The sequence below is a fragment of the Hyperolius riggenbachi genome, chromosome 7 (assembly GCF_040937935.1).
Source record: "Hyperolius riggenbachi isolate aHypRig1 chromosome 7, aHypRig1.pri, whole genome shotgun sequence".
In the NCBI taxonomy this organism is placed as follows: Eukaryota; Metazoa; Chordata; class Amphibia; order Anura; family Hyperoliidae; genus Hyperolius; species Hyperolius riggenbachi.
This window is the reverse complement of record NC_090652.1, coordinates 18,277,880-18,303,880: the sequence shown is the minus strand read 5'-3', so window position 1 is coordinate 18,303,880 and position 26,001 is coordinate 18,277,880. Positions and strand designations below refer to the sequence as shown.

Sequence of the window (26,001 nt, the reverse complement as noted above, 5' to 3'; positions counted from 1 at the left end):
AACACAATGCTATATATAGCGTGGCTGAGCGAGGTGCACAGTGGCAGTACACACAATGCTATATATAGCGTGGCTGAGCGAGGTGCACAGTGGCAGTACACACAATGCTATATATAGCGTGGCTGAGCGAGGTGCACAGTGGCAGTACACACAATGCTATATTAATCAGGCTAAGTGTAACGATCGGTGAAGCACAGAGAGGTCTGATTACCGGTGACCTGCAGCGTCACGGGGAATACAGACGTATACCAGATTATATGTGATCTGCAGTATCACCGATAATCCGATATACTGGCTAACCTCTGTTCACCTGAGTAGAGTGTAGTGTTTGGTGTAACAGTAACACAAAAATGCCGAGGCCTGGGTGCAGCAAGGAGAACTGCACGGATTCCTTCCGCAGACCTGAGCTCTCCAAGACGGGAGGAGTCAGACTGACAGTAGGAAGGAAAGTCCGAGAGTGACACTCAGGAAGAAGTGTCACTAACAGGACTGGGAACCGCCTCCAATCGTGAGGTCGGTTCTCGAGGTCGGACAAGCCAGGTCGTACACACACGGACAGATAAAGTACAAATACAGTAGGCAAAGGCGGAGTCAAAGTACAGGCAGGGTTCGGCAACGGGGTATCAGATATATCGGGGTACAAAATCAGGAGGCAGAAACAGAGTCTAGGAACGAGCCAAGGTTCGGCAACAGAGTATCAGAAATATCGATGTACAAGGTCAGAGTTCAGGCGGATAGTCGAGGCAGGCAAAAGTCATAACAAATAATCACAATCAAACTAGTACTTTAGCTATCAAAATCTATCTAAGTGTAGGATTACAGCTCCTGCTGGTCCCGGCACACTTGAGGATCTGACTACGGATCTGGGTGCTCCCACATGTGTGATCGCAACGCCAGACGAAGCAAGAGTGAACAGCCGGCAGTATATATGCACCTAAGCATCCCCTGCACCTCCCAGATTGCTGGACCAATGGGGAGCGGAGTAAAGAGTCAGCTGACCTGCCTGATCAGCTGACTCTCTCCCGGGTGTCATAAGGCCTGCTTGAGTGCGCGCGCGCGCGCGTCACTCTAAACTCTGTGGGACTACGGGTCCCAGCCACCGCAGCCCCGCTCAGCGGTGTCTCTGTTGCGGGGACATGTGCGCGAACCGCCGCGTCCAACGCGGCAGTTTCGCCGCGTTGCCCCACCTGCTGCATGGAGGCAGCTGCCTCATGATGTGAAGAGGCGGCTGCCTCTCCGTGTGATGCGGAAAGAGCCGCCCGCCGCTGGCTCATGGCGGCGGCTCTTCCGCGATTCCTCACAGTACCCCCCCCCCCCCCCCCCCCCCCCGAGGAGTGGACTCCGGACAGCTCCTTCTAGGCTTCTCTGGATGTGAAGCGTGAAATTCCCTTACTAACTCATCCGCATGCATGCGGTTCCCAGGTACCCATTGCCTCTCCTCAATGCCGTACCCCTTCCAATGTACGAGATACTGTACCGAGTTCTGTACAGTATGTGAGTCTATGATCTTCTCCACCTCATACTCGGGTTGGGCATTGACTAACACCGGAGGAGGAGGAGTGGGACCCACCTGGGCTGCGGGTTTGAGAAGTGATACGTGGAAAGACCTCACTCCACGCATGCTGGCGGGAAGATCCACGGTATACGTGACATCGTTGATCTTCCTAGTAACTGGGAATGGACCCACGAACCTGGGACCAAGTTTGTCAGAGGGTTGTTTCAGGGTCAGGTGACGAGATGACACCCAAACCAAATCTCCTGGTTGAAATCTCCACTCTACCGAGCGTCTCTTATCAGCCTGACCTTTCTGACTCTGAAATGCTTTAACGAGATTATTCTTAATGGTCCACCACCTGTCTCTAAATGACCTTTGCCAGGCCTCCAAAGCTGGGAACGGAGTGGATGCAACTGGCAAAGGAGAGAATTTAGGCAATTTACCTGTCACAATCTGAAATGGACAGAAACCTGAGGAAGAGCTCTTCAAGTTATTGTGGGCAAACTCTGCATAAGGAATATATTTAACCCAATCGCTCTGTGTCTCGGCAACATAGCACCTCAAAAATTGCTCTAAGGATTGGTTGACCCTCTCCGTCTGGCCGTTTGTCTGCGGGTGGTACCCCGAGGAAAATGACAATTTCATGCCCATTAGGTGACAAAATGCCTTCCAAAACTTCGAAACAAACTGGACTCCCCGATTGGATACTATGTTTTCTGGAATGCCATGCAGTCTGAAAACATGGATGATAAATAAATCGGCCAGTTCCTGGGCCGAGGGGAGTCCTTTCAGAGGCACGAAGTGGGCCATCTTACTAAAACGGTCAACCACCACCCAAATAACTGACATGCCCTCAGATCTCGGAAGCTCTCCCACAAAGTCCATGGACAAATGGGTCCATGGCTCACTCGGGGTGGGCAAAGGCTGTAAAGTACCTACAGGTGCCAGGCGGGAGGGCTTGCTTTTTGCGCACACCGCACATTCCCTGACAAACTCCTTACAGTCGGCGGCCAGCGAAGGCCACCATACACATCTGGCCACGAGATCTTGCGTTCTAGACGCTCCCGGATGTCCTGCATTCTTATGGGAATGAACCATCTCCAAGATCTGAAAACGGAGTGGTAACGGAACAAATAACACCCCGTCTGGTTTCCCTTCTGGGATATCCTGCTGAAAAGGACTCAAAGTCTCTTTCCAGTCCTCCCAAGTCTCGGTGGCGGCTAACACCATACTTCGTGGGACAATGGTCTCGGAAACAGAGGGCTGTGCTGTCTCCGGCTCAAAACACCTAGAAAGTGCGTCCGCCTTGGTATTCTTACTACCTGGCGTGTATGTGATCAAAAATGTAAATCTCGAAAAAAATAGCGACCACCGAGCCTGTCTCGGGCTTAACCTTTTAGCCCCCTCGATGTATTCTAGGTTTTTGTGGTCGGTATAAACCGTGATCGTGTGCTCGGCTCCCTCTAGCCAATGACGCCATTCTTCAAAGGCCAATTTGATGGCTAGGAGCTCCCTGTTGCCTATGTCGTAGTTTCTCTCTGCCGGAGAGAACCTTCGAGAAAAATAGGCACACGGGTGTAGTCTACCCTGAAGACCAGAACGCTGGGACAGCACAGCCCCCACCCCGATCTCCGAGGCGTCTACCTCAACAATAAACGGAAAGGAAGTGTCCACATGTCTGAGTATGGGGGCTGAGCAGAACAACCCCTTTAACTTAGAAAAAGCCTGTAAGGCCTCGGGAGACCAATGAGTGGTGTCTGCCCCTTTTTTAGTAAGGCTAGTGAGAGGGGCGACAACTGTGGAGTACCCCTTTATAAACCTTCTATAATAATTCGCAAACCCCAAGAACCGTTGCAATGATTTTAACCCCACCGGCTGTGGCCATTCTAGGACCGCGGAAACTTTGGCAGGGTCCATAGACAGACCTGAGGTGGAGATTATATACCCCAAAAAAGCCACCGACGTGACCTCAAAAATACATTTCTCGAGTTTGGCGTATAACCGATTCTGCCTCAGTTTGTCTAACACCATCCTGACATGGGTTCTGTGTTCCGGGAGGTTGTTAGAAAAAATGAGAATGTCGTCAAGATAGACTAGGACGAACTTTCCCAAGACCTCCCGAAAAACCTCATTGATGAGTTCCTGGAAGACGGCCGGGGCATTGCACAAGCCGAAAGGCATCACCCTATACTCGTAGTGCCCATCAGGGGTATTGAAGGCCGTCTTCCATTCATCGCCCCTCCTTATACGCACCAGGTTGTATGCCCCCCGTAAATCCAATTTTGAAAATATCCTAGCCTCAGTGACTTGTGTGAATAAATCGTCTATAAGTGGTAGCGGGTAACGATTCTTCACCGTGATTTTATTGAGGCCACGATAATCAATGCAAGGCCGTAAACCCCCGTCTTTCTTTTTAACAAAAAAGAAGCCTGCCCCAGCGGGTGACCGGGATGGCCTAATAAAGCCCTTTGCTAAGTTCTCACGGATGTACTCCTGCATGGCAAGTTTCTCGGGACCAGATCAATTATATAAATGGCCTCGAGGAGGCATACAACCAGAACGAAGGTCAATGGGACAGTCAAATGGGCGATGCGGGGGTAATTTATCCGCGGCCTTGGGACAAAACACATCGGCATAATCCGAATACTGTTCCGGTATACCCTCCACCTGTACCTTAGTTAAACCCAATGTTAGTCTCCCCAAACACTGCTGGAAACAATGAGGTGACCAGGCTGTCAACTGTCCTGTGGCCCAGTCTATCTGCGGGGAGTGGACTTGCAACCAAGGCATGCCTAGGATTATAGTGGAGGTGGACATGTGTAAAACAAAAAATTGTAACTGCTCCTCGTGCAATACCCCTATGGTGAGCTTTACAACCGGAGTCTGTGACAGAGGACAATTCCGCTGCAAAGGGGAATCGTCAACAGCCGTAACCTGAATGGGGGGTCTCACGGGAGTGAGTAGTAGACCCAACTCCTGAGCAAACTCAAAATTCATAAAGTTAGCCGCTGAGCCGGAGTCAATGAAAGCTTCAGTGGCAACAGACCTATCATCCCATGTGACAGTACAAGGGAGAAGCAATTTTTTCTCTTTAAGGGGTGAAGTTTGTGTGCCTAGGGTGTCACCCCCCACTACTCCTAGGCAGACCCGTTTCCCGCCCTGTTGGGGCAATTTCGCACCCTATGCCCTGCCTCTGCACAGTATAGGCACAGTTGTTCCGTCATTCTCCTCCTCCGCTCCACCTGGGTCAGTTTTGATCGACCAATTTGCATTGGCTCTGGTGGAGGCAAGGCCGGAGAGGACGAGACAGACGGAGTTGCGGTTACTGAGGATGCTACAGCTGGTACAGCGTACGAAGTCACCCTGACCCGGTGACTACTCCTAGCCTGCCTCTGATGGCGTAGCCTGCGATCTACGCGAATGGCTGATGAAATGGCCTCGTCAACTGTCTTGGGCTCGGGTACGGTCAACATAAGATCGGAAACCTCTTCCGACAACCCAGACAAGAAATAGTCCATGAGGGCAAAATTATCAAATCTCGAGGTGACTGACCACCTACGGAACTCTGCCGCATAATCCTCGACTGACCCTCTGCCTTGCCGTAAGAGTTTGATCTTCCGCTCTGAGGATGCCGCAAGATCAGGGTCGTCGTAGATTATAGCCATGGCCTTAAAAAATTCCTCTACTGAGGTCAAGGCAGTATCGGTAGCGGGCAGGTTGTATGCCCAAGACTGGGAATCTCCAGTCAATAAAGTTTTAATGAAAATGACCCGTTGGGTCTCAGTCCCCGAGGATCGGGGTCTTAACTCGAAATATGACAACACTCTACTCCTGAAATTCCGGAAGTCAGACTTGTGGCCGGAAAACTTATCAGGGACAGGCATACGTATGTCCTCACTGTGAGGGGATCGCACTGAATCAACTGATGTCTGGAGGGTTCTCACAGAGCCTGTTAAGGCATCAATTAAGGCTTTGTGCTGGCCTAGTGACTGATGAATGCTATCCACCGAAGTGGCAAGCACAGTCAGAGGATCAGTGCGTTCCATCGGTATTTTGGTCTGGCGTTCTGTAACGATCGGTGAAGCACAGAGAGGTCTGATTACCGGTGACCTGCAGCGTCACGGGGAATACAGACGTATACCAGATTATATGTGATCTGCAGTATCACCGATAATCCGATATACTGGCTAACCTCTGTTCACCTGAGTAGAGTGTAGTGTTTGGTGTAACAGTAACACAAAAATGCCGAGGCCTGGGTGCAGCAAGGAGAACTGCACGGATTCCTTCCACAGACCTGAGCTCTCCAAGACGGGAGGAGTCAGACTGACAGTAGGAAGGAAAGTCCGAGAGTGACACTCAGGAAGAAGTGTCACTAACAGGACTGGGAACCGCCTCCAATCGTGAGGTCGGTTCTCAAGGTCGGACAAGCCAGGTCGTACACACACGGACAGATAAAGTACAAATACAGTAGGCAAAGGCGGAGTCAAAGTACAGGCAGGGTTCGGCAACGGGGTATCAGATATATCTGGGTACAAAATCAGGAGGCAGAAACAGAGTCTAGGAACGAGCCGAGGTTCGGCAACAGAGTATCAGAAATATCGATGTACAAGGTCAGAGTTCAGGCGGATAGTCGAGGCAGGCAAAAGTCATAACAAATAATCACAATCAAACTAGTACTTTAGCTATCAAAATCTATCTAAGTGTAGGATTACAGCTCCTGCTGGTCCCGGCACACTTGAGGATCTGACTACGGATCTGGGTGCTCCCACATGTGTGATCGCAACGCCAGACGAAGCAAGAGTGAACAGCCGGCAGTATATATGCACCTAAGCATCCCCTGCACCTCCCAGATTGCTGGACCAATGGGGAGCGGAGTAAAGAGTCAGCTGACCTGCCTGATCAGCTGACTCTCTCCCGGGTGTCATAAGGCCTGCTTGAGTGCGCGCGCGCGCGCGCGCGCGTCACTCTAAACTCTGTGGGACTACGGGTCCCAGCCACCGCAGCCCCGCTCAGCGGTGTCTCTGCTGCGGGGACATGTGCGCGAACCGCCGCGTTGCCCCACCTGCTGCATGGAGGCAGCCGCCTCATGATGTGAAGAGGCGGCTGCCTCTCCGTGTGATGCGGAAAGAGCCGCCCGCCGCTGGCTCATGCCGGCGGCTCTTCCGCGATTCCTCACACTAAGCCGTGTACACAGAGTGTCAGAAAACACAATGCTATATATATAGCGTGGCTGAGCGAGGTGCACAGTGGCAGTACACACAATGCTATATATAGCGTGGCTGATCGAGGTGCACAGTGGCAGTACACACAATGCTATATATAGCGTGGCTGAGCGAGGTGCACAGTGGCAGTACACACAATGCTATATATAGCGTGGCTGAGCGAGGTGCACAGTGGCAGTACACACAATGCTATATATAGCGTGGCTGAGCGAGGTGCACAGTGGCAGTACACACAATGCTATATTAGTCAGGCTAAGCCGTGTACACAGAGTGTCAGAAAACACAATGCTATATATATAGCGTGGCTGAGCGAGGTGCACAGTGGCAGTACACACAATGCTATATATAGCGTGGCTGAGCGAGGTGCACAGTGGCAGTACACACAATGCTATATATAGCGTGGCTGAGCGAGGTGCACAGTGGCAGTACACACAATGCTATATTAGTCAGGCTAAGCCGTGTACACAGAGTGTCAGAAAACACAATGCTATATATATAGCGTGGCTGAGCGAGGTACACAGTGGCAGTAAACAATGCTATATATAGTGTGGCTGAGCGAGCGGTGTACTACTGTTCCCAGCAGCGACACACAATGACTGGGGGGGACCCTGGCTAGCGTGGCTGGAGAGCGAACTACCCTGCCTGCCTACCCAAAGCTAAACCCACAGACAAATGGCGGAAATATGACGTGGTTCGGGTATTTATTTACCCGAACCACGTGACCGTTCGGCCAATCAGAGCGCGTTCGGGCCCGAACCACGTGACCCGTTCGGCCAATCACAGCGCTAGCCGAACGTTCGGGGAACGTTCGGCCATGCGCTCTTAGTTCGGCCATGTGGCCGAACGGTTTGGCCGAGCACCGTCAGGTGTTCGGCCGAACTCGAACATTACCCGAACAGGGTGATGTTCTGCAGAACCCGAACAGTGGCGAACACTGTTCGCCCAACACTAGTTATAGCAGCTTGAGTTGGTTGGGACAACACACTGTAAAAGCCTTCCCCTCCTGAGGTAAGTACCCCCTAGAGGCACTTTTTTTCATTACAGGTTTACTTTAATGCTGAAAAATATAAGTAAATCACCAGAATATTAAAATGCATATCAACCTATTCTCTATCTCTTCAGTAGAACCCATAAGTGGGAAGGTAGCTCTTCATGCTTTTAGCTGGGTAATGTTTTTCAGGAGAGATTCCGGCTTGCTTTGCGCTATGGGCTTTAGCGCTAATACTTATACCTAGTCTATTCAATATGGCTGACTATTTTGGAATTTCCCTTAATCTCTGATTGGCTGAAATGTCCTTGTATCAATTATTATCTTTATTTACAAATTCCTTAGATACTGACATTACTTATCAGAGGAATTGGCATCATTGATTTATGTAGACATTCTGACATTTATACTATCAGGGAAAATTCATGTAATTAATTGGAAATGGACGTCACTAGCCATCTTGTCTGCGTCCTGACCTGTAAACATGCTCTTTTAATTAGTCATTGATGCATATAAGCATTATTTTATAAACAATACTCTCCAGGTATGCTGATTAGCTTAATTATCCCAGACAAACCTTTCACTATCTGTCTCTCCAATGTCATCGGACATTTTGGATATTTCAAATAACTTTCAACCCAAAAATGCAAAACAAAAGTTCAAAAGTACATATGATATGGAGGTTATATAACTTTACTTATAACTTAATAAAACATGTGCATATGCATTATCTAAAACCATTTTCTTCCTATTTTCTGTATTTTTCAGACCATAAGATGCACCAAGGTTTAGCGTCCCTCCTGTGTCCTCATCCATTCCAATTTACGCTCTCCCCTGTCTCAGTTAGCTCATCTGTCCCCATCTGTGTCCCCTGTACCCAGCATGTCCTCCTTTGTGTTAACCCCCCCCCCCCCTTTTATGTCCATTTTGCCTGTACTAATGCATCCCCCATCCATGACCCTGTCCCAGCGTGTCCTCCATTGTGTTAACCCCCATTTAATCTCTATGCCCATACTCATGTACAAAATGAAGTAGAACGCTTCCTGCGCTGTTCCCTCTTATGCAGGCTAAATAGTAAGCCCACTGCTCTGTAGACTCATTAGAGCCAACGGTCTTGCGGGTGGGACCATGGCTCGTCATTGGTGCCAACCATAGCACTCCATAAGTATGAAAATGTTAGAGAACAGATATCTGAGGCAGTACCCTAACTTCACAATTTATATATATGTGTCCTGAAATGTTTGCAGAGCATGGCATTTATACCATATATACAGTATAATCACATAAACAAAGAGAGGTAGAAAAGGGTTTTCATGCATAAGAATTATAAGAAATTAACGTCACTGTTGAAACAGTAGTATTGGCAGAGACTAGACCTGTGAAGGGAAGATGAGGAATCAAACCTTCTCCCCAGAAGTTAGAGACAGGTATTTTTGTAATCTTGGTGGGAGTTTGAACTCAAGTTCCTGTTGCTTTCATTTTTTTACTCAATTAAGGTACTAGCTACAATATTGCCAGTGCCCAGTCAATGTATTTATATTTAAGTTTAAAGAGGCAATCTATCATTATATAACTTTGGCACTATTTAGGAAAAACTGTTTATGATTGTAAGTTGTGTATTGTATATGGATAGCGGTGGATTCATGTCAACATCTTTCCAGGTCTCATTTTTAAGAACGGTCCTGGTTTGTGTTATTCCTCCTCCTCAATGTCTCCCATTTCCTCCCAGTGGCCCCTCTGGAGAAGACAGAGATGACATTAACCCCTTATGGATCAGACCGAGTGACGTGTTCTCTGAGCCTGATGAGGTTTTTTCCTCAGGACATTCACATTACATGGATATATGAAGACCAGGAAATGTTACCATCAAAGAAGAAGATTACTCAGGTGGATGATGAGAAAGTGTTTGATGCTATCAGTGAGTGTATAGTTCCCTGGAGATACATCCACTCCTCCCTGCGTGTGACCTGGTCACATGACTCCCTGCAGGAGCCGGGATCCAGAGCCCTGACTATAACAGGTAATTTATTTATTTATTGTATTTATAAAGCGCCACCATATTACGCAGCACTGTAATGATTTATTATTATCACCATGCAGTGTGCTCTGTAGAATAACATCAACATTCACCGTGAATATTTACAGGAAAGACACACTATTGTTGAGAAAACCTCAGTGCTTTTGGTTTGACTCTATGGGCTTGATTCACAAAAGCATGATAATTCAGTTATCACACCTAAAAACTCTTTGCATGTGCAAACTAGGGTGCTAAGTAGTTTGCACCCTAGTTTGCACCCTGGTTTGCATGTGCAAACTAGAGTGCAAACTACTTAGTACCCTAGTTTGCACGTGCAAAGCTTTTAGGTGTGATAACTCAGTTATCACCCTTTTGTGAATCAAGCCCTATATATGGCAAATATTAAAGGCAAACAAGTTACTGTCAGTGTTTGCCCATTGTAAAATCTTTCTTCTCCCTGATTTACATTCCTCAATACATCACAGGTTGTGACATCTTTACTGCTGGTAGGTGCATCACTCCTGAATGTTTACTCTGCATTCCAAAGTCAGTAGAAACAACCTCGATCTTCCAGAATGCTCTGGGAGGAGAGTTATACGTTACTAAAAAGCCTAAGCAAAATATCACTGGGAGCACAGGGTTACGTACTAATATACAGCAATATATACCATAGATAAAGGAAGTGTTATGAAACCAAAATAATTAACATAAAAGTGGGTATCCTGAATGGCTTACCCCTTTCTACTTTATGTCACTACAGGGCATCTTTAACTGGCAGGAAACTAAAAGAGAAAGATAATTTGTATGATATTAAATTACAAACATCTTGTGCAGCACCAATAGATGCTATTATGGCAATTTCCCTTTGAAGGAAAGATCCAGGCACACACATGTATATTCTCCATAAGAACTACTGGTGAAGAGAGGAATCCACCTACCTTTGGTGTTCTGAAACACACACAAACCACCAGGGCTCAACCAATACTCTGGGAATATCCCATTTGTTGCTGCTTAGCAGACATTAGAAGTAGGGATGGTTGGAATGCCAATTTCCGATTCCTCGGTAAATCCGCATTCCGTCATGTACCGATTACCGATTCTGCTTTCCGCTACCAATTTCCGCATTCCAAGGCGGAATTTCCGCCGGAAATCGTGGAAATTCCGCGCGACTTTAACACCGATTTTCTCAAAAACTAAAAGGTCTTTTTGAAAACTTTTTTTTGCATCTTGTTCAGAAGATTCTGTTTAATAAACCCTGAAAATTTGGTGTTTCTAGGACTTACGGGGGCTTTGCTATTAACTGCTAAAGTCGGCGGATTTTTACTGTAATGTAAAATGCAGAAAATAGGCAGACGCAGATTTTCTGCATTTTACATTACAGTAAAAATCCGCCGACTTTAGCGGTTAATAGCAAAGCCCCTTAAGTCCTAGAAACACCAAATTTTCAGGGTTTTTTAAACCGAATTTTGTGAACAAGATGCAAAAAAAAGTTTTCAAAAAGACCGTATAGTTTTTGAGAAAATCGATGTTAAAGTCGCGCGGAATTTCCGCGATTTCCGGCGGAAATCCGCCTACACCACTTGCATTACCGATTTCCGCATTCCGATGCGGAAATGCAATTTCCGATCGGAATTTCAGAAATTGCAATTCCGCGGTATCCGAATGAGCATCCCTAATTGGAACAAAGTTTTGGGCCTGATATTCCTTCCTCAGAAAGGAGCCCTCTAAGTTGATGCATGTTTCAGAGATGTCTGAGTGGCCAGTTGTGGTCTTTTTGACCTCTGACTGATGGGGGCACAATGACTACAACTATCCTCAGGTGAGATAGTGTTTTTTTGCTAGTTCTTGGAACTCCTGGGAGTATAAAAGCTAAGAAAGACCAGGAGCCCAATGGTGCAGTATCGCTGGGTATAGGTCGGTATAGTCAGGAAAATAATTATACTACAAAAGGAAAGGCTGCAAGAACTTGCAACCACTGTCGGAGCTTGTGAGGAGTAACCATCCCAGCTTGGTTTTCCAGGTCTGCCGTGCCGGAGCTGGTCGGAGTTCTTTTAGATAATCTGCTAAAAAACTATAACTCTCCCAACAGGGGTATGCACACTAAACAAAACATTGGTGGAGGCACCCAGTATCTACAAAATTCTTGAAAACTTTTTAAAAAGGAGAGGAAAAAAGGAGAGGCAGCGTTGGTCTTATCTCTCCCGAAGATAAGGGTAATATTATTGGAAAAAGTATTTATTGAAGCACTTTAAAAGGACAGCGTGTTTTGCGGGTGCTTGTCTGCTTCTTCAGGTCAATTCAGATTCAGTGCCTAAAATAGACTAATATACATATATATTAAAGCTCACCATTTTAACCATAACTACATAATATATATATACATACACACACAAACATCTGGTTATACACATATAATCTTCTATTCACAATATTTTCACTAATTAACTAACCTCTCAACACTGTGATTCCTATTTCTTACATACATCCTTATCAATCCATATCTGAAATAGATTGCGGAGAAGCCGCCGTGCAGACTGGCGGCGAGGCGGCTGACTCCGCGTCCAGCGTGGCGGTTTGCACGCAGCAGCGTGCGTCTGAGGTGGCTGGGCCTGTTAGTGCACACAGACTGAGGAATACGCGCGCGAGCTGAGAGGCAGAACCTTTATGCCAAACAAGGAGGGATCAGCTGACCAGGTTGGTCAGCTGATCTCAGTACTAGTGGCCATTGGTTGATCAGCGGTGGGTGGCGCCGGAGAGTGCCGCTCTATATATACCTATTGCTGGTCAGTCTCAAGTTGTCTGCCGTTGCGAACACTTACGTGAAAGCACTCAGACCATAGTCAGATCCCACAGTGTTTAGGGATGCACAGCCTTTCCCTCCCACCTTTCCTTAACTTTGTAACTATGTAACTGTTAGGTTAGCTGCTCCCAGCCCCTCCTCCTGAGTTTCCTGTTTGCATAATAAGTAGTAGTAGATTTGCATATGATTTGCATCTGAATTGAATGCGAAGTGTGTAGAAAGTCTATATAGGTGCTACACACTGAGCTGGTGGTCATTTCAGATGCAGCCTTAGTGGTATGCGCTGGCGTTCTCCTCGCAGATCCCACAGTGTGTTTGAACCAGGAGGACCTGGGAATTCATACTGAACCAGATTACTTCTGTATTACTATTGTGTTATACTTCAGACTAGTTCCAGTGTGTTTAGACCACGGACCTCACACCCAAGACTAGGGATTCTGTGTTATCATTGTGTTATACTTCAGACTAGTTCCAGGGTGTTGAGATCACGGACCTCACACCCAAGACTAGGGATTCTGTGTTATCATTGTGTTATACTTTAGACTAGTTCCAGGGTGTTGAGACCACGGACCTCACACCCAAGACTAGGCATTGTTTGATATCTGTTATGACCTATTGCATTCCTGACTATCCCTCTGCTTTCTGATTCGGTACCTACGCATATCTGATATCTGATATCCTGTTGCCAATCCTGCCTGCCCCTGGTTACCGAATCTGCATTCTGTCTCTGTACCTTATCTGCCCGTGTGTTGCCGACCTGGCCTGCCCGACCTTGAGAGCTATCCCTCTCTATTGAGAGATTAGTCTCCAGACCTGCTAGTGACGCCCACCTTCTAGGTGTCACTCAGCCTCAGGGCCTTCCTGCCATTCACCCTGGGGCTCCACCCCTTTGGACGTCTCCGGCTGCTGAAAAGTCTTTGCATTTATCAGAGGGAGGTAACTCCCATACGGCCAAAGACCACCTGTTCCTCGGGTGGTCCCACTCAAAGTCATTACTGTTGCACCAAACACTCACATTACATAGGTGTCCAGAGGTTAGTTATACTTGTATTATTGGTGATTCTGCAGATCATCAATAATCAGGTATATAGCTGTATTCTTGGTGATACTGCAGATCACCAATGATCAGATTCTCTCTGTGTGCTGACACCGATCGTTACAGAACGGCAGATCAAAACCAAATGGACGCACTTAGCAGCCATCTTGATGCACTCACCACCTCGGTGGAAAATCACATCCGAGTGCTGGACAGTCATCAGACCCAGATCAATGCTTTGTCTGGGTCTACACAAGTCCTTCAGACGGCTGTAAATACAGTGTGATCTCCTCCAGGTGCAGACTTACATATGGCTGTGCCCAAAAGGTTTTCTGGTCATAGATCAGACTTTCAGAATTTTAGAAATCGAGTGTTATCATACTTTGAGTTGAGGCCTAATTCATCAGGAACCGTGACACAGAGAATTACGTTTATTAAGACTCTGTTGTCAGGGGATTCCCAGACCTGGGCATATAGTCTCCAGACAGAGCATGAGGCCCTAGCCTCAGTTGAGGAATTTTTTAAAGCAATGGCTATAATTTATGATGATCCGGACATTGCTTCTACCGCTGAGCGGAAGCTCAAGACGTTGCGGCAGGGCAAAGATTGAGAATTACGCAGCCGAGTTCAGGAAATGGGCAGTATCTGCTAGATGGGGGTCATTTGCACTTCTGGATTTGTTTTTTCTCAGGGTTGTCAGACGCAGTCTCTGATCTAATGTTGGGACATCCTGAGCCAAAGTCTATTGATGAGGCCATTTCATTAGCAGTCAGGATTGATCGTCGTCTACGTTACCAGAGACAGACTCGGAGTAGGAACGATGTGAGATATGTTTCCTACGCCTCTCCTCCACCCGCTTCACCTCCGCCGGAATCAATGCAGATTGGTCAGTCAAAATTGTCTCGGGTGGAGCAGAATCGCAGAAAAACAGAATAGCTCTGTTTATACTGTGCAGAGGAGGGTCACAGAGTGCAGAATTGTCCCAAGAAGTCGGGAAACGCTGCTGCCTAGGTGTAGTCGGAGGTAATACAATAGGCACGCAGTCTTAACCTCTAAACGATAAACGTTTGCTCCTTCCTTGTTCTATATCATGGGAGGATCAAACAGTTGCTACTGAGGCCTTTCTGGACTCTGGCTCAGCAGCTAACTTTATGGATTACGAATTTGCGAAGAAATTGGGGATTCCTATTTCCCCGTTGAAGCAACAGATTCTGGTCACCGCAGTGGATGACTCTCCCCTGCAGAATAAACACCCTCTGTCTCAGACTCCCGAGTTAAGAGTCACAGTGGGGGTGTTACATAGTGAGTCTACAATTTCTTGTTTTGCGGATGACAACTACTACGATCATTCTTGGCATGCCATGGTTACAACTTCACTCCCCTCAGATCAATTGGGCTTCAGGTCAGCTAACGAGCTGGTCTACCCATTGCCATCATCATTGTTTAGCGAAGATAACCTTGGGTAACACCAAGATTCAGGTGGAAGGTTTGCCAAGCCAGTACTCAGAATTTGCTGACGTGTTTTGTCCCAAATCAGCAGATAAACTTCGTCCCCACCTTCCCTTTGACTGTCCCATCGATCTCAGGTCTGGTTGTATGCCCCCTAGAGGTCATCTCTATAATTTGTCTGGGCCAGAGAAATTGGCTATGCAGGAATACATCCGAGAAAATTTGGCTAAAGGTTTTATTCGTCCCTCCCGGTCACCAGCAGGGGCAGGATTCTTTTTCGTGAAAAAGAAGGATGGAGGCCTCCGTCCCTGCATTGATTATCGGGGCTTAAATAAGATTACAGTAAAAAATCGCTATCCTTTGCCTTTGATTGACGATTTGTTTACTCAGGTCACTAACGCAAGAATTTTCTCGAAGCTGGATTTTAGGGGTGCATACAACCTTATACGTATCAGGGACGGTGATGAATGGAAGACGGCCTTTAACACACCCGATGGGCATTACGAGTACCTGGTGATGCCCCGGCCATCTTCCAGGAGCTGATTAACGAGGTGTTCAGGGAGGTGTTGGGCAGGTTCGTCTTGGTGTATCTAGACGATATTCTGATTTTTTCATCCAACCTCTCAGAGCATAGGAAACATGTTAGGTTTGTGCTATGGAAGTTGAGACAGAATTTGCTGTATGCTAAATTGGAAAAAGGCATTTTCGAAGTGACCTCTGTCACCTTTTTGGGGTACATTATCTCGACCTCTGGCCTCTCTATGGACCCTAGAAAAGTTTCTGCTGTCTTGGAGTGGCCTCAACCTTTGGGTTTGAAGGCACTCCAGAGGTTTCTGGGGTTCGCCAACTACTACAGGAGGTTCTTAAAGGGGTACTCTACGGTAATCTCGCCTCTCACCAGTCTCACCAAGAAAGGGGCTGATACTCACCACTGGTCCACAGAGGCCCATGCTGCTTTTTCCACTCTGAAGAAACTGTTCTGTTCTGCACCCATATTGAGACATGTAGATGTCACCTTTCCCTTTATCGTGGAGGTTGATGCCTCAGAGGTAGGGGTGGGGGCTGTGTTGTCTCAGAGTTCTGGGTTGCAGGGAAAACTCCATCCATGTGCCTATTTTTCCCGTAGGTTTTCACCCGCAGAGAAAAACTACGATATCGGCAACCGAGAACTTCTAGCCATCAAGTTGGCCTTTGAGGAATGGCGACATTGGCTAGAAGGGGCCGAACACACCATTACAGTTTACAGGGACCACAAAAATTTAGAGTACATCGAGGGCGCTAAGAGACTTAGCCCCCGACAGGCTCGGTGGTCGTTGTTCTTTTCGAGATTCAGATTTGTAATTACGTATACCCCTGGGAGTAAGAACATCAAGGCCGATGCCTTATCCCGGTGTTTTGAGCCCGAGACAACACAGCTCTCAGCCCCTGAGACCATTCTACCTCAGAAGGTGGTACTGGCGGCCACTGAGACCTGGAAAGACTGGACGGTCACTCTGAGTCCATTCCAACAGGACGTTCCAGAGGGGAAGCCTGAGGGGGTCCTGTTTGTACCATTGCCTTTTCGTCTACAACTGTTATAGCTGTTCCATTCCCACAAGAATGCTGGGCATCCTGGGGCCACCAGAACTCAGGATCTGCTTGCTAGATGTGCTTGGTGGCCATCATGGGCAACAGACTGTAAGGAGTTTGTAAGAGAGTGTGCAGTGTGTGCTAGGAGCAAACCCTCTCGTCAGGCACCTGTTGGAACGTTGCAACCGCTACAAGTTCCAAATGAACCTTGGACCCATTTGTCCATGGATTTTGTGGGAGAGCTCCCCATGTCTGAGAGCATGTCGATCATTTGGGTGGTAGTTGATCGATTCAGTAAGATGGCTCATTTTGTCCCCTGAAAGGACTCCCCTCGGCCAAGGATTTGGCTGATCTCTTCATCCAGCACATTTTCCGGCTGCATGGCATTCCGGAAAATGTAGTGTCAGATCAGGGAGTCCAATTCGTATCTAAGTTTTGGAGGGCATTCTGCCATCAGTTAGACATGGATCTTTCCTTTTCATCAGGCTACCACCCACAGACCAATGGCCAGACCGAAAGAGTCAATCAGTTCCTGGAACAGTTTCTGAGATGTTATGTTGCAGATGCACAAACCGACTGGGTAAAGTTTTTGCCGTTTGCAGAATTTGCACACAACAATCTGAAAAGTTCCTCTCCAGGATTTTCCCCATTTCAGGTGGTGTCGGGAAGGTCACCCAAGTTTGCCCCATTGCCAGTGACTTCCACTCCGTTTCCAGCCCTGGAGGATTGGCAGAGGGCCTTGAAGCAAATTTGGGGAATGGTTAAAAGAAATTTGGGGAAGGCTTTTCAGAACCAAAAATAACAGGCGGACAAAAGACGTTCCATAGAATGGGAATTCTCTCCAGGGGACTTGGTCTGGGTGTCCACGCGACATCTGGCTCTGAAACAATTGTCACACAAACTAGGTCCTAGATTCATAGGTCCTTTTCCAGTGACCAGAAAGATTAATAATGTCACTTATGCTATTGATCTACCTACCAGCATGTGAGGTGTGAGATCATTCCATGTGTCCTTGCTCAAGCCGGCGGTGCACGTGCATTCCGCTCCCCCCCCCCCTGTGTTGATTGATGACCAACCTGAGTATGAGATAGAAAAGATTTTGGACTCCCGGCTTGTGCAGAACTCCGTGCAGTACCTGGTTCACTGGAAGGGATATGGCATAGAGGAGAGAACTTGGGTGCCAGATTGTCGCATGCACGCAGATGAATTAAAAAAGGAATTCCATGACTCGCATTCTGGAAAGCCTGGTGGGAAGTGTCCGGAGTCCACTCCTCGGGGGGGGGAGGTACTGTAATAGATTGCGGAGAAGCAGCTGCGCAGACTGGCGGCGAGGCGGCTGACTCCGCGTCCAGCGCGGCGGTTTGCACGCAGCAAGGTGCATCTGAGGTGGCTGGGCCTGTTAGTGCACACAGACTGAGGAATATGCGCGCGCGCTGAGAGGCAGAACCTTTATGCCAAACGAAGAGGGATCAGCTGACCAGATTGGTCAGCTGATCTCAGTACTAGTGGCCATAGGTTGATCAGTGGTGGGTGGCGCCGGAGAGCGCCGCTCTATATATACTTATTGCTGGTCAGTCTCAAGTTGTCTGCCGTTGCGAACACTTACGTGAAAGCACTCAGACCATAGTCAGATCCCACAGTGTGAACCAGGAGGACCTGGGAATTCACACTGAGCCAGGATACTTCTGTATTACTATTGTGTTATACTTCAGACTAGTTCCAGGGTGTTGAGACCACGGACCTCACACCCAAGACTAGGGATTCTGTGTTATCATTGTGTTATACTTCAGACTAGTTCCAGGGTGTTGAGACCCCCGGACCTCACACCCAAGACTAGGGATTCTGTGTTATAATTGTGTTATACTTTAGACTAGTTCCAGGGTGTTGAGACCACGGACCTCACACCCAAAACTAGGTATTCTGTGTTATTGTGTTATACTTTAGACTAGTTCCAGGGTGTTGAGACCACAGACCTCACACCCAAGACTAGGGATACTGTGTTACCATCATATTATACTTTAGACTAGTTCCAGGGTGTTGAGACCACGGACCTCACACCCAAGACTAGGCATTGTTTGATATCTGTTCCATTCCTGACTATCCCTCTGCTTTCTGATTCGGTACCTACGCATATCTGATATCCTGTTGCCAATCCTGCCTGCCCCTGGTTGCCGAATCTGCCTCCTGTCTCTGTACCTTATCTGCCCGTGTGTTGCCGACCTGGCCTGCCCGACCTTGAGAGCTATCCCTCTCCATTGAGATATTAGTCTCCAGACCTGCTAGTGACTCCCACCTTCTAGGTGTCACTCAGCCTCAGGGCCTTCCTGCCATTCAGCCTGGGGCTCCACCCCTTTGGACGTCTCAGGCTGCTGAAAAGTCTTTGCATTTATCAGAGGGAGGTAACTCCCATACGGCCAAGGACCACCTGTTCATCGGGTGGTCCCACTCAAAGTCATTACTGTTGCACCAAACACTCACATTACATAGGTGTCCAGAGGTTAGTTGTACTTGTATTATTGGTGATTCTGCAGATCATCAATAATCAGGTACAGTATATAGCTGTATTCTTGGTGATACTGCAGGTCACCAATGATCAGATTCTCTCTGTGTGCTGACACCGATCGTTACAATATCTCATTTCAACAATTCATGTTGTCATCCCGTAGTAATCCTTAACTGTCCATATCTCTTTACAACAATCCCTACTATCTTGTACCACACAGTAGTAATAGGAAGGCATTTGGGTGAGTTGTGGTTTGATATAGTGATGAGCGAAAATGTAAAAATTATTTTCACCAAATTTTCACCGAAAAATCCTTTAAGGGACAACTGTAGTGAGAAGAATATGGAGGCTATCATAATTATTTCCTTTGAAACAATACCAGTTACCTGGCTATCTTGCTAATCCTCTGCCTCTAATACTCTTAGCCATAGACACGGAACACGCATGCAGCAGATCAGGTCTTTCTGACATTATTGTCAGATCTGACAAGATTAGCTGCATGCATGTTTCTGGTGTGATTCAGACATTACTGCAGCCAAACAGAGCAGCAGGGCTGCCAAGTAACTGGTTTTGTTTCAAAAGAAATACATTTGGCGGCCTCCATATACCTCTCATTACAATTCTCTTTTAAAAAAGACTTTTGTTTTAGAATACAACTGCAATCCAGCCTGCTGTAGCTTGTATTTGTGGAGATTTTCAAACCACAAACACACAATAGACTTCAAATAAATGAGCAGTAATAATTGCAGTATTTGTATAGCGCCTTTCTCCTGTCAGACTCATAGCGCTTGTGAGGCAGCCACTAGAGCGCACTCAGTAGGCAGTAGCAGTGTTAAGGAGACTTGCCCAAGAAACTCCTTACTGAATAGGTGCTGGCTTACTGAACAGGCAGAGCCGAGATTTGAACCCAGGTCTCCTGTGTCAGAGGCAGACCATTACAATATCCAGCCACTGCTAGCTAAGCTCTCTCTACACCTATAACATCCACTAACTTTTCTCAACAGAGGCTGGTGTGTCAGAGAGCTAGTATTATAATCAGGGGGCTGTCTGTTGTCTGATTGGTTGTAGTTATATGGTTCCTGGGTCAATTGTGCTGCTAAGAATCATGGGAGACCTAATATGGGGAGAGAAGACATTACTTCCTATTAATTTTCGATTTTTCATGCTAAGCACATGTTGAATATAACAGTTATTTTCAAAATTTCGCATGTCCCTTTTAAATTTCGCTACTGGTCGAAAACGCAAATATTTCTGAAGATTTTCGCGAAAATTCTGTGAATTCGAAAACGGGATTTTTGATGCGAAAATGACTTGGGCGAAAATTCGCAAGCATCACTGGTTTGATACTATACTTAATTATAGTTGTGATGCACAGTATCTGCTAAAGAACTGTTTTTAGAACAACTAGCCTTACAACAGTAGATTTCCAGGCTCAGTTCCCATCCTGGGCACTGTACTGAGGTTTATATGAGTGACTGTAGACTATGGGAGGGGTAACAGAGTAGGACGTCCATGGTAGGCTACTACGGATGCTCTGAGTGGATGCTGCACTATTAAGCTCCTTGTGTACTTTGAGTCCAAACACATCAACTGATTAGGAGAATTGGATATAACCTGAATAAACACTGATATTGAAAAACAATCCCTATTGGCCGTTCTCAATGGTACCATAGTACCTAAAATATAACTTTTATTTACTATTCAATTAAAACGTTACAAAATACAAAACCCACCACCCAAACTTATATGAGGGATAGACTAACAATAGTGTTGCATTGTTATAAAGTCATCCTGCAATTTTGTTGCTTACTGCAATAAATTGTCCAGTTAGTCAAGATGTGATAAGCCGTCAAGCTCCCGCATTAGGAGAATCACCACAGACCGACCAACAATAGCAGTCAGGCACTAGAAATAGATAGGGATGTGAAAATTAGGTGTTCAACTTCCACCCTGATCACACGCACACACACACGCACACATAACAGCTAAGACCCCAGTTAACAAGGTTTCAGCAAGTTTCGCCATATTTAATAGGGCTTTGTCAGGGAAATAATTAAAAAAAGGTGCAGTGCTAAATGTGCATAGTGTAAGTGACATAATCAATAGCCCAAGTCGGACCCAACCTGATACTGGCTCGCAATGAGTATATATACTGTAGGTAGTATCTCATCCTCCTTAAACAGTCACACCCCCATGCTTAGCCAGCACCTGCCTGCATCCCAGCGTCCAACGGGAGCAATTAGCAAGCATAAGTGGGTGTGTCCATGTCCAAGACAACGCCTCTCTAGCAATAATACATCATATCCCCAAAACATTGATGACTTACCGTATTATCAGTCTTATAAAAAGTGTTCATCTGCCCTTCATATTATACAATAGTCTTCCCACTGGTATTCACCATCCAGCCATCCCTGTATAAGGGCAGATTGGCGTGGCATGTAACCCCCAATACATACCTCACAGACCCGTCCACCAAACAGCATCATGCTGAGGGGCATCTATCGGCCCCAAAGCATATTAGTATTTTGTGTCCTACAGAAGAAAAATGTTTTATAATTGGGAGCTAATTTAATCTATTAAAAAAAAAAAAAAAAAAAAAGCAAAATACTTCCACGATTTATAAAGATCTCCTTCCAAGCATCTGTGCGTAAGTCATAAATGCATAGCTCCCACTTTTTCCCGCTTTCTCCTGAAATATGAGTTTGGATGACGTTATATTAGCATTTCTACAAATGTTAATATGAAGAGAAAAAAAGGTGATTACAGGAAGGACCAGTGCGGTTTGAATTATGGGCTCCTATCCAATTCATTTTTTTCTCCTAAGTTTTTTTCTAGGAGATAGTTTTTTATCTTTTGTTGAAAATAACGTTTGCACTCTGCAACTGAAAAAGTAAAAAATAAAATGTAGGTGAAAGAGTCCTGTCAACATTATTTTGAGTACTTTCTCACTTGCTGGTGGGTTAACCACTTGCCGACCGCCTACTTCATATTGGCGGCGGCAAAGTGGCAGCCCCAGGACCACGTAACGCAGATTGGCGTCAGGTCCTGGGGCACTCTCTGGCCGGGGATCGCGCGCTGGGATGCGCGCGCATCCACCGGCAATAGGCTCCTCCCACCCGCGACGTCAACCCGCCGGCCAATCGGAAGCGCCGGCGGGTTGTTAACCCGACGATCCCCGGATAGGAAGCATATAATACGCTTTGTAATGTTTACAAAGTGTATTATACAGGCTGCCTCCTGCCCTGGTGGTCCCAGTGTCCGAGGGACCACCAGGGCAGGCTGCAGCCACCCTAGTCTGCACCCAAACACACTGATCTGCCCCCCCCCTGCCCCCTGATCGCCCACAGTACCCCTCAGACCCCCCCCTGCCCACCCCCCAGACCACCATTTGCACACAATCACCCCCCTAATCACCCATCAATCACTCACTGTCACTATCTGTCAACGCTATTTTTTTTTTAGTCCCTAAACTTCCCCCTGCTCCCTCCTGATCACCCCCCCACCCCTCAGATTCTCCCCAGACCCCCCCAGACCCTCCCCCCCCCCCATCAATCAGCCCCTAACCTGCCCCTTGCGGCCAATCTGATCACCCACCCACACCAATAGATCGCCCGCAGATCCGACATCAGATCACCTCCCAAGTGCAGTGTTTACATCTCTTCTCTCCTCTAAACACCCACTAATTACCCATCAATCACCCCCTATCACCACCTGTCACTGTTACCCATCAGATTAGACCCTAATCTGCCCCTTGCAGGCACCCAATCACCCGCCCACACCTCAGAACGCCCTCAGACCCCAGCCCTGATCACCTCGCTAGTGCATTGCTTGCATCTATTTCCCCCCTCTAATCACACCTTGAGACACCCATAAATCACCTCCTGTCACCCCCTAGCACACCTACCCATCAGATCAGGCCCTAATTTGCCCCGTGTGGGCTCCTGATCACTCGGCCAAACCCTCAGATCCCCCTCAGACCCCCTTCCGATCACCTCCCCAGTGCATTGATTGCATCTATTTTCCCCTCTAACCGCCCCCTGAGACACCCATCAATCACCTCCTGTCACCCCCCTAGCACTCCTATCCATCAGATCAGGCCCAATTCATCCCGTCATCTAAGAGGCCACCCTGCTTATGACCGGTTCCACAAAATTTGCCCCCTCATAGACCACCTGTCATCAAAATTTGCAGATGCTTATACCCATGAACAGTCATTTTGAGAAATTTGGTTTCCAGACTACTCACAGTTTTGGGCCCGTAAAATGCCAGGGCAGTATAGGAACCCCACAAGTGACCCCATTTTAGAAAGAAGACACCCCAAGGTATTCTGTTAGGTGTATGATGAGTTCATAGAAGATTTTATTTTTTGTCAAAAGTTAGCGGAAATTGGATTTTTATTGTTTTTTTCACAAAGTGTCATTTTTCACTAACTTGTGACAAAAAATAAAATCTTCTATGAACTCACCATACCCCTAACGGAATACCTTGGGGTGTCGTCTTTCTAAAATGGGGTCACTTGTGGGGTTCCTATACTGCCCTGGCATTTTAGGGGCCCTAAACCGTAGGGAGTAGTCTAGAAAACAAATGCCTCAAAATGACCTGTGAATAGGACGTTGGGCCCCTTAGCGCACCTAGGCTGCAAAAAAGTGTCACACATGTAGTATCGCCATACTCAGGAGAAGTAGTATAATGTGTTTTGTGGTGTATTTTTACACATACCCATGCTGGGTGGGAGAAATCTCTCTGTAAATGGACAATTGTGTGTAAAAAAAAATCAAAAATGTGTCATTTACATAGATATTTCTCCCACCCAGCATGGTTATATGTAAAAATACACCACAAAACACATTATACTACTTCTTCTGAGTACGGCGATACCACATGTGTGACACTTTTTTGCAGCCTAACTGTGCTAAGGGGCCCAAAGTCCAATGAGTACCTTTAGGATTTCACAGGTCATTTTGAGACATTTGGGTTCAAGACTACTCCTCACGGTTTAGGGCCCCTAAAATGCCAGGGCAGTATTGGAACCCCACAAATGACCCCATTCTAGAAAGAAGACACCCCAAGGTATTCCGTTAGGAGTATGGTGAGTTCATAGAAGATTTTATTTTTTGTCACAAGTTAGCGGAAATTGATATGTATTGTTTTTTTTTTTCACAAAGTGTCATTTTCCGCTAACTTGTGACAAAAAAAAAATCTTCTATGAACTCACCATACCCCTAACGGAATACCTTGGGGTGTCTTCTTTCTAAAATGGGGTCACTTGTGGGGTTCCTATACTGCCCTGGCATTTTAGGGGCCCTAAACCGTGAGGAGTAGTCTAGAATCCAAATGCCTCAAAATGACCTGTGAATAGGACGTTAGGCCCCTTAGCGCACCTAGGTTGCAAAAAAGTGTCACACATGTGGTATCGCCGTACTCAGAAGAAGTAGTATAATGTGTTTTGAGGTGTATTTTTATACATACCCATGCTGGGTGGGAGAAATCTCTCTGTAAATGGACAATTGTGTGTAAAAAAAATCAAATAATTGTCATTTACAGAGATATTTCTCCCACCTAGCATCTGTATGTGTAAAAATACACCCCAAAACACATTATACTACTTCTCCTGAGTACGGCGGTACCACATGTGTGGCACTTTTTTGCACCCTAAGTGCGCTAAGGGGCCCAAAGTCCAATGAGTACCTTTAGGATTTCACAGGTCATTTTGCGACATTTGGTTTCAAGACTACTCCTCACGGTTTAGGGCCCCTAAAATGCCAGGGCAGTATAGGAACCCCACAAATGACCCCATTTTAGAAAGAAGACACCCCAAGGTATTCCGTTAGGAGTATGGTGAGTTCATAGAAGATTTTATTTTTGTCACAAGTTAGCAGAAAATGACACTTTGTGAAAAAAAACAATTCAAATCAATTTCCGCTAACTTGTGACAAAAAAAAAAAAATCTTCTATGAACTCACCATCCACCTAATGGAATACCTTGGGGTGTCTTCTTTCTAAAATGGGGTAATTTGTGGGATTCCTATACTGTCCTGGCATTTTAGGGGCCCTAAACCGTGAGGAGCAGTCTTGAAACGAAATTTCTCAAAATGACCTGTGAAATCCTAAAGGTACTCATTGGACTTTGGGCCCCTTAGCGCAGTTAGGGTGCAAAAAAGTGCCACACATGTGGTATCGCCGTACTCAGGAGAAGTAGTATAATGTGTTTTGGGGTGTATTTTTCCACATACCCATGCTGAGTGGGAGAAATATCTCTATAAATTGACAATTGTGTGTAAAAAAAATAAAACAATTGTCATTTACGGAGATATTTCTCCCACCCAGCATGGGTATGTGTAAAAATACACCCCAAAACACATTATACTACTTCTCCTGAGTACGGCAATACCACATGTGTGGCACTTTTTTGCAGCCTAACTGCGCTAAGGGGCCCAAAGTCCAATGAGCATCTTTAGGCTTTACAGGGGTGCTTACAATTAGGCACCCCCCAAAATGCCAGGACAGTGAACACACCCCACAAATGACCCCATTTTGGAAAGTAGACACTTCAAGGTATTCAGAGAGTAGCATAGTGAGTCCATGGCAGATTTCATTTTTTTTTGTCGCAAGTTAGAAGAAATTGAAACTTTTTTTTTTTTTTGCTACAAAGTGTCATTTTCCGCTAACTTGTGACAAAAAATAAAATCTTCTATGAACTCACCATGCCTCTCACTGAATACTTTGGGATGTCTTCTTTCCAAAATGGGGTCATTTGGGGGGGATTTGTACTATCCTGGAATTTTAGCCCCTCATGAAACCTGACAGGTGCGCAGAAAAGTCAGAGATGCTTGAAAATGGGAAAATTCACTTTTGGCACCATAGTTTGTAAACGCTATAACTTTTACCCAATCCAATAAATATACACTGAATGGTTTTTTTT

The 26,001-nt window shown here is 46.5% G+C and overlaps 1 protein-coding gene across 4 annotated transcripts in view; it reads left to right on the top strand.

Annotated features, from left to right (window-relative positions):
* Nucleotides 1-26,001, top strand: part of LOC137524116 (uncharacterized) — a 91,070-nt gene that overhangs the window by 35,434 nt on the left and 29,635 nt on the right. For all 4 annotated transcript variants that reach the window (XM_068243629.1, XM_068243628.1, XM_068243627.1 and 1 more), the window contains one exon: nucleotides 9,435-9,725. In XM_068243629.1, coding sequence (XP_068099730.1) covers nucleotides 9,435-9,725 — 291 coding nt within the window. The remainder of the gene's footprint in view (nucleotides 1-9,434; nucleotides 9,726-26,001) is intronic.